This window comes from Notechis scutatus, chromosome Z (assembly GCF_049901735.1).
Source record: "Notechis scutatus isolate UNSWTSFEM ecotype Mainland chromosome Z, rNotScu1.2, whole genome shotgun sequence".
Taxonomy (NCBI): Eukaryota; Metazoa; Chordata; class Lepidosauria; order Squamata; family Elapidae; genus Notechis; species Notechis scutatus.
In genome coordinates, this window is record NC_142025.1 from 102504083 (window position 1) to 102520567 (window position 16485).

General features: G+C 42.3%; 1 protein-coding gene across 6 annotated transcripts in view; it reads left to right on the plus strand.

Moving 5' to 3' along the window:
• The window catches only part of PLXDC1 (plexin domain containing 1), a 118789-nt gene that overhangs the window by 81067 nt on the left and 21237 nt on the right, over nt 1–16485 (plus strand). For all 6 annotated transcript variants that reach the window (XM_087947740.1, XM_087947738.1, XM_087947741.1 and 3 more), the window contains exons 4-8: nt 3166–3235; nt 6101–6223; nt 7164–7282; nt 7442–7532; nt 9739–9834. In XM_087947740.1, coding sequence (XP_087803866.1) covers nt 3166–3235; nt 6101–6223; nt 7164–7282; nt 7442–7532; nt 9739–9834 — 499 coding nt within the window. The remainder of the gene's footprint in view (nt 1–3165; nt 3236–6100; nt 6224–7163; nt 7283–7441; nt 7533–9738; nt 9835–16485) is intronic.

Here is a 16485-nt window from a genome sequence, read left to right on the forward strand (position 1 = left end):
TGGTTTGAAATTAATTTTAAACTGACATTGTGATTTTAACTTTTTGTATCCAAATCAGGGATGGGATTCTATCAGTTCGCATCTATTCGCTAGAACCGGTTGTTAATATTCTAAGCAGTTCAGAGAACCAGTTGTTAGAAGAAATTACTGGCCTAATCCTGTAAGGAAGGCAGGAAGGAAACATTCTGGTGTTGCTTACAGAAACTGCCTCTCCGTTAACCCTTATTGCATTCTTGGCAGGATTAGACTTCCTGTCTCAGGAACTTCTCTGGAGTTTTTTCCCCCTCCTTTGCTGGTACTTTGCTTGTGTGGAGTGATTCATTCAAAGTTACAAAGGTACTGAAAAAAGTGACTTATGACCATTTTTCACGCTTACGACTGTTGCAGCATCCCCACAGTCATGAGAGGCCAGATGAGGAGATGCATGCCTCGATGTGAGTGATATTGAGTTGGCCACGCCCAGCCAATAACATGACCACCAAGCCACACCCACCCAGTCACATGACCACCAAGCCACACCCACCAACTAAGCCATGCCCACAGAACCAGTTGTTAAAAAATTTGAATCCCACCCCTGATCCAAATGCTTTAGAATTATTCTACTTTTGAATTTTTGCCCAGATACACTGTGCTACAAATCCCAATACTGCCACACTGGGAACAAAAATGAGACATATAAACATCAGATAGACAGATATATGTTTTCTCCTTCATTAAGCTTAAAATAAAGCAGAGATGTCTGAAGAGAGTCTGAAAAAAAATTAAGATGGGTCACAATGAAGTCATTGATGCTCTGCCCGATTTTCATGTGTTGTTTTATGTCCACATTCTTCAGACACCCCTGAGGTAAAGCCTGTTTTGAGTCACACTTATCTTTAAGGGCATGTTCATATTCGGTCAATATAGTAACTACAATATAGTATTACTGAGTTGTATCTTGGTTGTGATGGAGGGGTGTCAATTGGTTTTATCTTAGCTTCTCTGTTCATTACTCATTGGATTTTATTATATTTTTCTTTTGTTTTTTTATTCTCCGGAAGCCACCTAGAGTCATATATTTGAGATGCTCAGTCATATAATGAATGAAATAAATACCATTGCCATCTTCCAAGATTTATTTACTTATTTACAAGTGCTTTCCCTAATTAATTTTCTTTGGGTCTAATTCTACTTATGTTTTTTTTCAAAATTAACCAAAGCCAGCTAAGTGTTGGGACATGATCACTGGGTTTTAACTGATTTCTCTCTTTCCTCCTCCTCTCCCTCTCAATGTCCGTGTGCATGCGTGTGCATGTGTTGTGTGTGTGTTTCTGTTCCTCATTAAAGGGCAGAGAAGCAAACCTCTCTATCTCATCACTCTCAGATGACACCATTAGTTCATTTCATCCACTGTTGCTGAAGCTATTAGCTGGCAAAAATGCCATTTTACAAATATATAACATTTTGCACATAAAATCGTCAGTTCTGGGCTTAGCCCAAAGGTCAATAGGGGATCTATTTTCTAGTCAGAAATTTTGAATGCAGCCATTTTGAAGAGAGAAGGCTGTATATTGCTCTGCTCTAATTTTTCCCATGAACATTTCAAAGGGATACAATATTTTTTCATAAGGGGAATATGTAGCAATGGCTATTCAAGTGATGGCTAACCTTTTTGGCACCAAGTGCCCAAAGTCCACAACACGTGCATCCCCAAAATGGCAATGTGTGCCCCTGCATATGTGCCCCACCCCCTGTACATGTATGCATGACCCCCTGTGCATGCATATGCAACTCCCACGCATGCTTCCTGTGCCACCACACACATGCACATGACTCGTACTCTGCATGCATGGCAGAGGCCTGAAGACTAGCTGGCTGGTGGGAGGCGCATGTGTGGCAGATCTGAGTTGGGGCGACGGCTCGCGTGCCAACAGAGAAGGCTCGGGTTGGCACCTGTGGCACACGTGCCATCATGGGGCTATTCTAACCTGGAAAAAAGGCTGGCTCTGTTATATAACCTGTGACCAACTCTATGGTTTTATAAAAATATGTATCAAGAAATATGTGCTGCTGACTATTTCATCTTCAAGGAAATGCTAGGCTTCACCACAGGAAAAAAAATATGTAACGGAATCTGGTAGAATTTCAGAAGATTGAGGAGTCTGTGCACTGCCACATGCAGTGAATCACACCTTGATAGAAGATAGATAGAATTCTTTATTGGCCAAGTGTGATTGGACACAGAAGGAATTTGTCTTGGTGCAAATACTCTCAGTATACATAAAAAGAAAAGATACATTCGTCGTGAGGTACAAAACTTAATGATAGTCATAGGGTACAATAAGCAATCAAATCATACTAGGAAATGGTCAATATAAATTGTAAGGATACAAGCGACAAAAGTTACAGTCATACAGTCACAAGTGGGAGGGGATGGGTGATAAGGAGTGATGAGAAGGTTAATAGTAATAGTAGTGCAGCCTTTGTAAATAGTTGGACAGTATTGAGGGAATTATTTGTTTAGCAGAGTGATGGCATTTGGGAAAAAACTGTTCCTGTGTCTATTTGTTCTGATGTGCAGTGCTCTATAGCGTCATTTTGAGGGAAGGAGTTGAAACAGTTTATGGGAGGGGTCTGTAAATATTTTCACAGCCCTCTTTTTGACTCGTGCAGTATACAGGTCCTTGATGGAAGGCAGGTTGATAGTAATTGTTCTTTTTCTGCAGTCCTAATTATCCACTGAAGTCTGTGTTTATCCTGTTGGGTTGCAGAACCAAACCAGACAATTATAGAGATGCAGATGGCAGACTCAATAATTCCACTGTAGAACTGGATGAGCAGCTCCCTGGGCAGTTTGAGCTTTCTGAGTTGGCGCAGAAAGAACATTCTTTGTTGTGCTTTTTTGATGACATTTTTGATGTTAGGTGTCCATTTTAGGTCATGTGATCTTCTCTATGAAAGATAATGAAAATATAAAATTATGCCAAGATATTTATGTATAAGTAATCAAATTACCCTCTTTTCTTTGTACGAATTTGGCTTCCTCTCTGTCACCCAATATAAAGACCTGTGAATATAAACCTAATTGACATTTTCTGTTCATTTTAAAGCATTAAGAAATATGGGAATAATTCACCCAAGACAACTCTAACCTCTAATGCTGTTTTCCTCATTATTCTTCTACAGAGAGTCATCCTATCCTTTGATTTCCCTTTCTATGGCCATTACTTGCGGCAGGTCACCATAGCAACAGGAGGTGAGCATCTTTGGTTAATACACTGGTCGTAAGAGTTGCTGTTTTTGCAAAAAGCTTACAGGATATGGAGAGTTAGCTGCAGTACATATTTTGCAAGCAGTGTTGAACGCATGGTTTAGACTGTGGTTTTCAAATGATTACAGCTGCTTGACCTGACTGAGCCTATGGGCTTTTAACTGAAGTCATTTAGTGGAGGCATGAGATTGGAAAGAACAGGTTCATGTTTGCTCCAACCACTGTACTGTTGCTGAGCAACAGGCCCAGGTGCTAATTCCCTCTTTCCTAAAATAGAGAGAAAAAGGAGAAGGGACACCAATGTTATTTTGTGAATTGATCACCCAATTATATTCATGTTTGCCTTAGCCTACACTTCTTCCTTGCCATCATCAATGTAATCTTCTTCTGCCAAGGTGATGTCCATCATTCTCTGTCCTTTCCCACCCACCATTTCATCCTCAAGACCACCCTGTGATGTGACTTGTCATAATGTGATGTGACTAGGTTATAATTAGCCCCCAACTGCATGGTGGACTGAATCCTTGAAATACCTCTCAGCAGTGGTGGGATTCAAATAATTTAACAACTGGTTCTCTGCCCTAATGATTTCTTCCAACCAACCAGTTCACCAAACTGCTCAGAAACTTAACAACCAATTCTCCTGAAGTGGTGCAAACTGGCTGAATCCCACCACTGCCTCTCAGCTAGCCAGAGAATTTGAACATATGTCCAAATCTGGATTGTTTTGAATAAGCTCCTTCAATTGTTAGGCTAATTATGAAGCCTATATGAGTTCAGTTGGTGGCAATGTCATCTGGGTATAGACAGATATAAAGTTTATCCTGAGCAAAGAAACAGTATGTCTATTTGAATTCCCATCATATTTATCTGGCTGGGAATCAGATAGTACTTGGTATCATGTGATTGAGGTTGTAACAACAGCAGCAATATCAGTCTGGTTCCCCAAATGGAGGGTACCTACAAAATTTGTATCCAAAGCAGGCAAAAGTGCTTCCAATCTGGCATCGGCATCCAACAATGATTCTTAAAGAAGCAAAAACCAAAAAGACCAGAGACTGGTCTTGCACAGTATATAGGCTTGGGAATAATGCGTTTGGGTAAAGGAGGTGTTTAGGAAACAACAATGGGTACAGCAAGGAATCAAAGTTGATTCTGTCCCACTGTTGAAAATTTTGGTGCAGATCTTGGATTAATCTGTTCATCTGAGCTGCCATTTGGTTCTAATATTGGAATAATCTGGTCAATAGCCACTTTGGTCATGCTTAAGCAGTGGTTTTCTTCCTGCAATGATGGGAGTAATAGACAAAAAGCTGTCAGGCTCCCCAACCAGAACTTGGCATTAAAATCACAGATTTCAAGACATTTCTCAGCTTAGTTCAGCTCATCTGATAAATCTGACAGAACTCCCGCAGAGATGGCTCAACTAGTTAAGAATTTTTATTGCAGACAAGAATGAAGGTACAGTAGAAAGGTCACTGACCAAGTAATATCATGCCAGAAGTCCTGCCCTTCAGTGATATCCAGAAGAGGTAGGGTAAGAAACTGCCTACAAGTTCTAGATGCTTAAGCACCAAGATAGGCTTCCATGGGTAGAACAAAGAGGTGGGGGAAATGACAAAAGTGTGGTGATGTATACATGTGATTTGAATCTAGACACGGACGAAAAAGTTAGTACTGTGATATTGCGATGCACATTTTGCCATGTTTGTACCACAGCAATTTGTATTGGATGCCTACTGGTGAAATGCTGAAAAGCAGAATTCTCAGTGTTTCACATCTTTCCTTGCACAGCCTAAGCTTGTTTATTGGTGCCATAAAAGCATGTCTTGAAGTAAAATTAACTTTTTATCAGCTTCTGAATGGAGAATGAGAGAGGGACACTATTTTATCCTTCACCTCAGACAGCAAAATAGTTTGGATTTATTATATGAAGAGACTGTGATACAGCATTCCTCGTAGATGGAGGATGCCTAAGTCACCCTTGCCTCCCCCTTGCAATTACTTTAAAACCAACATAAGTTATTTTGAAAGTTTATTCTTGACCTGCCTGCTTTATTCTGGTCTGATACTTTATTTCCCATAATTCAGCTAAATTGCTTCTGGGGACATCTGCAATCTACTTCTTAAATTTCTACTTTTTCTCATTTTGTGTGAAATCACCACAATGATCAAGCCTAGCTTTAAAGATTAGGGTGACTTTCCTCTTGTGAGAACTAATAATCCTGCCGTACCTTTAGACCGAGTGATGTGATGATCAACTGATTTTTTGAGAATTAAAAGAACAGTCAACCATTAGCTTTGGTTGATTGTCCTTTTAATTCTCAAAAAATATATTTAAAATTTAATTCTCAAAAAACAGTTCTTACTATTTTAACTGTGAAGCAGTGAAAACAGATGAGGTATCTCACATAACCAACTATCTGCTCCTTGTCTTGGGAGAGAAAACAGAGGTTGATTGCAGAACCATAATCCAACCCACTAGAAAACATCAAATTGGGGATCTAAATGGATCAGTCACTTATTCCCCACAGCAATATGGATTGGAGATGAGGATTGCGGGAGCTGTAGTCCAGTGTATCTAAAAGGCATCAACTTGGAGATTGCTGGTATAACTCACTTTGTTCTGTTTCCGCAACATCCTTGTGAGGTTAGGATGAAAAATGGAGACCAATGACCACAGATTAAACCAGTGTCTCCCTTCTCTTATGCATTGCAATATACTGTCTCTGGGATTTGTAGGAAACAGAAGGCACTGGAACTATGGATTATACCCAACATTTTCAAAAAGCACCGATGAAGTTATTTACTTTGAATATGATGTGCTCCTCCCAATTGCTCTTTTGACAGGTTTCATTTTCATGGGCGATGTCATTCATCGAATGCTGACAGCTACACAGTATATTGCCCCTCTGATGGCAAACTTCAATCCTGGCTATTCACGCAACTCCACTGTCAAATACTTTGACAATGGTGAGCTCTTATGATATTTCCCTCCTCTGTAACCTTCCCGGGACTAGATAACCACTTCTATCCCACATCCCTGTAAACTTGCCCGCTGCTACTTATCCTGGACTGGATATTTATTTTGCAAAATAAAATTGAAACTCCAGAAAATCTCTCTCTCACACACCCCTTCTATATATCTTTGGATGTTTTTATTTTATTTCATTTTTCATGGTTAGGATTTATTTATTGGGAAGTGATAATGGAGGATAGCTGGAATCAGGCTAATTAGCAGTTTTGTTCTTGGCTGACAATGACTAACTCATAAAACCTTTTTATGATAATCTGTGCAGTTGTAGCATTGTTTTATACCTCTGAGGTTTTTTAGAAAGAGGCAAAATATAGAATTAGAAATGGATAATCAGTAGGTATTTAGTAGGGGGGGGTGATAAGTGCAGGTCAGTTATATTTGTTAGTGCTTGGAATTTGAGTGTATGTGCCTGTGATATGGTTGAGTGCCTGGAACGATTGTTACCAGGGTTACCACTTAGTCTGCACTGATGTTTTCATAAAGTATTTTCAGTGCAGTTTTCTTCCCACCTCCAGTACTTTATATTTGGTTGATTAAGAGGGCCTGCAAAAGCAGATTGTTCAAATCAATGAGGATTCTTTTTCCGGTGGTATTTTTTCAGTGATTACTTAATGGCCTGTTGGTTACTCATGATTAAAAACATTTTGTACATGCTTGGAAGCACATTTCAACATGAGAAAACTATTTCCTTTTTTAGTGAAAAATATTTCCAGTATTTTCTGTTTATGATCAAGTGGAAGGATAAGGAGTGGGTTTGGAAAAGGCTCTTCCACTACATAGATTGGTCCTTCCTGGATTTTATGAATCATAGTAAACTGTTCAAGTTCTTAGTTCCCATTTTGGTGCTTCATTTCTTTTGCCCTTCTACTTCCAAAGGAACCATGTTTGTTGTCCAGTGGGATCAAGTTTATCTAGAAGGGAAAGAAGACAAAGGCTGTTTCATCTTCCAGGCAGCTTTGTACAACAGTGGCAGAATTGTCTTTGGTTACAAGGAGGTGAGTGTACACAGTCTAGTGTAGAAAAGATGAGTTTCTCAAATGTTCATCAAGGTCCTGGCCATCTAGAATAATGAGACATCAAAGATTGGCAGAAATAGACTGGTTTTCTGGACTTTGACTGAAATGTCTATGCCTTTTCCTTTTTTCTGACTTCAGATTCCCATGTCAGTGCTTGAAATTAGTTCTACACAACATCCTGTCAAAGCTGGTCTTTCAGATGCTTTTATGATCCTTAACTCTTCTCCTGGTGAGTTTGGCAGACTGTGACAGGAGGGGGAAAGGAATGGGGTGATAGAAAACAGAAGTATAGTGCATATAATCATTTGTTCCTGACTAAACAGGCTCTTATCTTCTAAGATGCAAAATTCTTGTTAAAAATATGAACATTTGGGACTGTTGTCTGACCTACAAAGCAGAATGAGATAGCAGACAAAGAAATTACATACTTAACCATTTCCTTGACTAAAAATGCCTTCGTAACAAAAAAAAATACTGTTATTATTTCTACCTGATAGAATAGATTTCTTTTTCAGAAATTTTGCTTTCATAGAAAAATTCTGATAAAGTATCAGTTGGTTTCATAAGATATGAATTAATCATGGGCTATGTTCAAACAACAATAATTCCGTGATTTGCAAACCAAATGAACTAAGCATGTCAAGTGATCCAGACCATCACATTACACTATAGAATGGTTTGTTTGTTCCTCTTAGCATATTATGTGAACCTAACCATCATAACCATGATTTAGAGTTTGATATTTTATATATGATTTACTTGCCTTTGACTTTGAATGTTATGCAAGTATAGCCACTACATTTTGTAAACCACTGTTTACACCTTATGTCACATTAATTTAGTAGGCTGAAGTCCTATTAAATTAAATTAATTAAATTGAGTTTTGAGATGAAGTCCAATTTTCCCCATATTGATATCATTCAAATAAATGAGTTCAATGTATCTGGAGAAGATTAAGCTGAAGAAGGAAATCACTTCTTCCATCCAGGAAAGGCTTCCTTCTTCTGCTTGAAGTATCTCAGAGCCACCCATCCTTATTATTATTTCATTATTGAACCATTACTCACTATTGCAATTTCCACCATGTAAGCTCATTCAGCCACTTGCATCTCACTCTGGGCAGAAAGCCTGCTTAAGGCACTGTATATTGATTTTCAAGCTACAGCATGATGATGAAGAAAAACAAAACCTTTGATTACAACAAAATGACATCCATTAGTTACAAGATCATTCAATTAACAGTTTTAGTTAAAAGCTATCAGTAATTTAAAGAACAGCCCATTAAAAAGAAATATTCAGTGGCTACCAATAAACCAGAATTGCTGAAAATTCTAGCTTATTGTTCATGAGCAGGAATTGTTTCTGGGTTCCTAACTTGTTAAGACATTAACATGTTAAATTCTGGGGATGGATGATGGGGAAAGTTGCTTGCTTCCTTGTTGATTTCTAGTTGATTTAGCTGCCTCAGCTGGCAGGGACAATTGGGTAGCACACAATGGACAAAGAGTACGGTTCTCAGCAATTCTTGTTTATAATTATATCCAAATACAGAGCCGCAGAGAAAGCCAGAGGAACTTTCCAAATGAGATAATTCCACAGTGAAATAGTTCTGCTGCCGTTATTATTAATAACCAACAAATATTGAGTCTGTCTTCAGAAGCCAGTCTATGAGATAGTTTAGGTTTTAGGAAATGTAAAGCTGTCTAGATATTTTTACTTCCACCAAATCCTGTACAGGTAGTCCTTGACTTGACAATTGAGCCTAAAATGTATGCTGCTAACTGAAAAGGTTGTTTAGTGAGTTTTGCCCCGCTTTATGGCCTTTCTTGCCACAGTTGTTAAGTGAATCACTGCAGTTGTCAAGTTGGTAACACAGTTGTGAAGTGAATCTAGCTTTCCATTGACTTCACTTGTCAGAAAGTTGCAAAAGGTGATCACACGAATACTACAACCATTATAAATATGAGTCGGTTACCACGCATATGAATTTTGATCATGTGACCATGGGGATACTGCAATAGTCATGTGTGAAAAACGGGCGCTAGGCACATTTTTCAGTGCCATTGTAACTCAAATGGTCACTAAATGAACTGTTGTAAACCGAGGACTACTTGTAGGGTAGGGATAAAGGCTTATAGATACAGTCTAAAAAATTTAAAAGGTAACAAAATTCCTGTTTTTTATTCAAGCATTGACTATTGTGCGAATGTGGATCCTTCTGAGAACTAGCAGGTAGCTCAATACATCTTATAGAATCCTTGGTGTTCACTGATCTTGGTTGTTTGTTTGATATGAGCTACATATATTTTCTTCCATTAGTTTCATCGTAATATTTAATTATGCAAAACTTTGTGGAAATGTGTGATATGGCCACATCCTTTAAGAGACAATGTAGAATCTTGATTTAATGTAATATTCCTCCCTAATTATTTTAGAATCTCATCATCGGACCATATATGAGTACCATAGAGTGGAACTGGATACCAACAAGATCACTAGTGCATCGGCTGTGGAATTTTTGCCCCTACCCAGTAAGTTCTCACACCAGATTGCACTGCCTTGCTTTTTTCTAGGCATTGTTTATTGCAAAGGCAGGAAGTAATCATGTACCCCAGGGGTGTCAAACTGGCGGCCCGCAGGCTGGATGTGTCATATGCAGGCCACTCTCACCTCAGCTCCATGAAAAACATTGCAATGTGTCACATAATGGCAACGTGACGCCATGAGTTTGGCACCCATGATGTACAAACTTGGGATGGGTGGGTCGGTGGAAGGGAGGGAGGGAGGGAGGGAGGAAGGAAGGAAGGAAGGAAGGAAGGAAGGAAGGAAGGAAGGAAGGAAGGAAGGAAGGAAGGAAGGAAGGAAGGAAGGAAGGAAAAAAATTAAAATATAAGAGGAACATTGTGGAGAAAATCTCGCAATGTTTCCCTATTAGTTATTTTCACATTAAGTGAAGTAAACAGTTTAAACAATTTTTTACAAGGACAAATATTTTGGCTATGACAACTCTGGATTCACACCCAAAAAAATAAAAATTCTTGCTAGGTACGTGTTATATCTTACAACATTACTTACATATTGCTTACATACCAGGCTAGAACTCAAATTTCCCCTACTTTTCTAATATGAGCTTATGTTTGCTTTTTTGTATTCCTTGACAAATATAAACATAATATTATTTTCATGGAAGCTCAGCCCTATTTTTATAGAAGCTTATGGACTTTTCAGGTAAATAAAACTTTGCATGGATAGTAGCCCTAACTCATCTCAATTGCTGACCTTGGTATCGTGGAATGGTTTGCTATCTGAAAAGATGCCGCAAGTCAACCTTGTTGGGAGAAATATCCTTCTCGGTTCAGTTCTAAGTGGGGGGAAAGACACTGGAAACATGGAGGCTGTTTGGAAAGATGGTTTAATGGTGGACAGGACCACATGGCTTGGAGCTCCAAAGTGAAAAGGAAAATCATATGCTTGAAGATGTTGGGTGAAGGAAAAGAATGCTGAGAGACTCTTGGTTTTATGTCCTCTGTAAGGATTTTAATTTGAACTTGTATTCTGATGAGTTGTCAAACTCTCATGGGGCCATGCAGGGGAAACTCTGTAGGCTGTCCTGAGTCCCAGGCTTGGTTGAGCCTTGCTGGATGATGGTGTAATGAAAGGGCTTTAGGCAATTCCTATTATAGCTCTACCTGCAGTAGATCTTTGCTATGTAAAACAGGCCCATTAGCAAAGGTGGGGGGCTGAGTTTCTGCCTCTTGAGTTTCTACTTTTCTTTTTAGGGGAAATATTCTGTCTTTTTAATATATCCTAAAATATTTCATTTTCCTAGGAGAGGGGTAGGTTTTAAATTCCAACAACCTTCAGCAAAGTTCAAAGAGAAAAAGTTTCAAAACTGGAATGCAAACTGAACAGCATAACCGGTATCTTTTTGCCTCTGGTTAAAAAAAGACACGAGGCAGCAAATTCTCCCCTCCCTTTCTTTGCTGAATCAGGCAGCCTTTGATTGGTAGAGGGTTTTAAAAAAAAGAGCTGTAGAGAAAGGTAATTTTTAGACTCTGGATCACATGATAGGCTAGCAATATATTTCTTTTGCATTTCAATGTTGCAAGCTCTCTTGCCTGGGGGGGTTTCCTGCTCCTTTGATTGGGGGCTCGCCTGAGCACTTGTCTCAGAGCCTGACCCAGAGAACACTTGCAGCCGAGAAAGAGGCTTTTCAACATCTCATACACGTAGTCTTCTTTGGCGGAAAAAGGTAGAAGAGATTATCAGACATTATAATAGACTAAAATCAAATCCAGGATTCAAGCGTAAGTGAAAAGAAATGGATGGTTAACAAGCAGTATGAAATCATCATTAAAGTATTTTCTGCGTGATTATAAATAATGTTCTCTATAAAAGACGGGGGAGGGTAGTTAAAATTACTGTCAAATACAGTAGAAGGCTCTTGACTGCAATTTTCTTTTAATGTTATTATTATAAAATAAAATAAAAATAGCAGTTTGAATCCTAAACAGAATAAATCAAATGTTTTACTGAAGTAATTATGTACAAATTTGGGGTTCAAAGTATACAATCAGACTGTTAAGGTGCAATTATCAGCTAAACATTAGGCTTCTTCCACATCATTGCTAGTTTCACTCCTTAACCTTTGTTTTTGCAAGGCTGTGCAAGACTGAGTCTAGCAACTAGTATTCTGAGTGTCCTTTAGTGAGCTCTCCCATGTCAGCCAGTGGAGGGCACCCAAAGCTAGAAAAAAAAACACTTTGTCTCCATGTTTGCTTTCTGTTTCCCCATATTTTTTGCAAGAAGGCAAGACAATTTTAGAAGGCAAGTCACTGTCAGAGGGATGGCAACACCTTTCAAGGAAGGGAAAATAGGAGAAAGGAGAAGAAAATATCAAAAATAGAAAGTGGGATGAGGTGAGAATTCCCACTGTTCTGTATTAACATACTCCAAATACTAACTTCTGATTGGTCCACACATACAGCACCATGATTGGTCAACTAAACGGCAGTGATTGGTTCGCTAATAATCAACCGCGATTGGCTCAGCCGATCGCAGGAGATTCAAGGACCTGTCATTGGCCGGCGAGCCGCAAGCAATCACTATATGAAGGGCTGCCATGGCTCCAAGATCTTGTACAGATCTATACATGAAATAAAGAGCTTGAAGTACACTGGTCTCGCGTCTCTTTAGTACCCGATCTAACACTGGCTACGAGGGTGGGATCGTGAGACAACGAGACCAACCGAGCACGTGGCGAATCAACGCTGAACTCCCAACGAGATGGCCGGCAGCAATTCGCCACCCGCACCCTTCGATCAAGCAGCTGAGGACTGGGAATCGTACATCGATCGATTCCTCATGTTCCTCGAGAGCAGCAACTTGAAAGATGCCAACGGCCAGAAAAAGAGGGCTGTGTTCCTGACACACTGCGGGCCCACAGTGTTCAAGATGGCAAAAGCACTAGCCAAGCCCCAAGATGTGAAGGAGATGGACTGGACCGACCTAGACCAACTGCTGCGGAACCACTATGCCCCCACCATGCCCAACCTCATCAGGCGGCACGAGTTCTACAGAAGGGATCAGAAGGAGGGCGAAAGCGTTGGTGGCCACCCTAAGAAACCTCGGGGGCATGTGCGGGTTCTCCGACATGGATGAGGCGCTGCAAGACCGCGTAGTCCTCGGGCTGAGGGACCCCATACTCCAGAGCCGACTGATGGCACGAAAGGACGTCTCAGTCACCGAGGCCATCGTCAAAGCAACTGCAGCCGAGGCAGCGAAACAGTCAGCGGCAAAGATGCGGCAGATGAATGATATAGACCGACCAACAACCGCCGAAACAACACCAAACCCGGAAAAACGACCAGAGGCCAGCCAAAAAGCCACCACTACACACCATGGGGACATCGACTCCCGCTCCGAGACCGAGGACGAGGAGGAGGAGATCCATAGGTTGCAAGCGGAATGGGACCGACGAGAACGGAGAGGTCGTAAGTCGGGGTTCCAGTGTGCTAGTTGCGGAGGCGATCATCCCCGTTCAGAGTGCCGGTTCCTCGACACCATTTGCCGGCACTATGACAAACGGGGACACATCGCCAAAGTATGCCAGAACAAAAGGAATCACAGTCCCCGGCGACGAGACGACACCCCCCCAGGACCAGAGACCGACATACAGAGAGCCGGTGGAGCCGAGAAGGAAGGAACAAGCGGCTCAGCGAAACTCAGCGTAAAGAAGAGACCCATCAGACAGTCATCATCGGGCACTCGAACACAATCGATGCACGGAAGATGCATGTGGAGGTAAGCATCGAGGGTCAGCCATGCGGGATGGAGGTAGATTCCGGATCCTACCTCTCCATGGACTCATAGCGTACAATCAAGTGTTTGGTGCCCACCATCCAAAGACGCGAATTAGAAAGCCAGAAACTGACCCTGAAGGATTACCAGGGAAATCAGATTCCCGTGGTCGGGATTGGACACTTTAAGGTGGCCTTCAAGGGGCATACAGAGGTGCTTCCGCTCCACCGTTGTGGATAAAGACCGCCCAAGCCTGCTGGGACTGGAGTGGGTCGCACCATTGGGGATCAAGGTGACTGGCATCAACCACATCGCCAAAGCAGACTGGGAGGAGACACTCATGAGGGATTTCCAGGAGGTGTTCGACGGCGGCTTAGGCAAGTACTGTGGGTCCCCAATCTCCTTCAACCTGAACCCAAATATTGCCCCAATCTGCCTTAAACCGCGGCGAGTGCCTTTCACGCTCAAACCCAAAATCGATGAGCAATTGAATAAGCTCATCGCACAAGGGGTCCTAGAGCCGATAGACCATGCCCAGTGGGAAAGCCCAATAGTCACCCCGATTAAGCCGGACGGGTCCGTGAGGATCTGTGGTGACTACAAGGCCACCCTCAACCATGCGCTGCAGCAGAGTGCTTACCCCGTCCTGGTGGTACAGCACCTCCTACACTCACTGGGGGGAGGAAAAGTCTTCGCAAAACTCGATCTGGAGCAGGCATACCAGCAGCTGCCAGTCAACGCTGAGACTGCTGAGGCGCAAACCATTGTGACCCACCGGGGGGCATTTCTATGCAAGAGACTCCAATTCGGAGTCAGCGTGGCACCAGGGGTATTCCAGAGTCTGATGGAGAGACTATTGCAAGGAATAAAAGGGGTGGTACCCTACTTCGACGATGTGTTAATATCAGCTAAAAATAAAAACCAACTAGAGAGCCGGCTAAGGGATGTCCTACAGAAATTTAAAGACACCGGGCTAAAGGTTAAAAAAGAAAAGTGCCACCTATGCACAGAGAAAGTAGAGTTCCTGGGGTACCTACTTGACAAAAACGGAATCCACCCCACAGAGAAAAAGGTTAAAGCCATCAAAGAAGCCCCTAGACCTCAGAATAAAACGGAGCTGCAGGCTTTTCTTGGACTCATTAACTTTTACAATGTTTTCCTGCCCCAGAAGGCAACCACAGCGGAACCCCTACATAGGCTGCTGGACAAAACAGCCACCTGGTCCTGGGGAAAGCGGGAGGAAAGTGCGTTCCAGAAAATAAAAGACCTGCTAACATCAGACGCAGTCCTCATTCAATACAGCGAGACCCTACCGTTGACCGTGACCTGCGACGCTTCACCCTTTGGTGTCGGAGCCGTCCTAAGCCACACACTGCCAGATGGGAGAGAAGCACCAATCGCCTTCTACTCAAGGACATTATCCAAGGCTGAGAGGAATTATAGCCAGCTGGACCAGGAGGTGCTAGCAGCGATCACCGGCGTAAAGCAGTTCCACTAATACCTATACGGTAGGACCTTTTCCATTATCACTGACCATAAACCCTTACTAGGAATACTGGCAGGGAACAAGGCCACCCCGAACATATTGTCACCAAGGATGACAAAGTGGTCCGAGTTCCTTGCCGCCTACAGCTACCAGCTAATACACCGACCAGGAAAAAGCATCGCACACACAGACGCACTGAGCCACTCCCCCCTGCCCGACCTGGAAGACGACCTGGCACCCACAACATCTATGCTACAAATAGAGACATTACCCAATCCACTCCTGACCGCGTCAGACATTGCCAAAGAGACTAATAAAGACAAGCGACTGGCGCGGGTTTTGAATTGGGTGGAAAAAGGGTGGCCGGAAACCGACAGTGGTGAGCAGTTTAAAACCTTCCGAAACCGGCAGACCGAACTATTCACACAGAGGGGCAGCATACTATGGGGGGACAGGGTTGTGGTTCCTGAAACACTACAAAAAAGAGTGTTGGCTATGTTGCATGAGGGGCACCCAGGCATAGTCAAGATGAAAGCCCTGGCCAGGAGTTATGCTTGGTGGCCAGGGATGGACAAGCAGATTGAAACTTGGGTGGCATCATGCAGAAAATGCCAGGAATCCAGACCAAACCCTCCCTCCGCGCCAATTCTAGAATGGGAGACCCCCAGAGGCCCATGGTCTAGGGTCCATATAGATTTTGCTGGACCCACTAAAGGACACACATTCCTAATAACGGTCGACACTTACTCAAACTGGCTAGAGGTTAGCGTCATGAAATCCACCACCACAGAGGCCGTAATCAAGGAACTAAACAAACTGTTTACCACCCATGGACTACCAGACGTACTAGTGTCAGACAACGGGCCACAATTTACCGCACTATCATTCGAGAAATTCCTGGCTGAACGGGGCATACGGCATGCGTTGACAGCGCCCGCTCATCTGGCGGCGAACGGGCGGGCGGAACGCATGGTTCGTTATACAAAAAACACAATAGAAAAAATTGAAACCGGGGACATACACAACAAAATAAATAAAATGCTACTGATACAACACATAACACCCAGCACGACGAATAAGAGCCCAGCAGAGCTACTGATGAGCAGAAAATTATGATCCCAACTAGACAGACTGCACCCCACATACAACCCCGAGAAACCGCTAGACTCGTCTAGCAGATACCGAATATTTAACCCAGGAGACGCAGTCTATGCAAAAAACTTCACAGGGGACCCGCTCTGGGTACCGGCAAAAATAACCCAGGTAATGGGCCCCCGGTCATACCAGCTACAAACAGACAATGGAAGGAGCTGGAAACGACACATCAACCAACTAAGGTCGAGAACAATCACTGACAACACGGCCAACACACAAACACCACAAACAGACATTAATA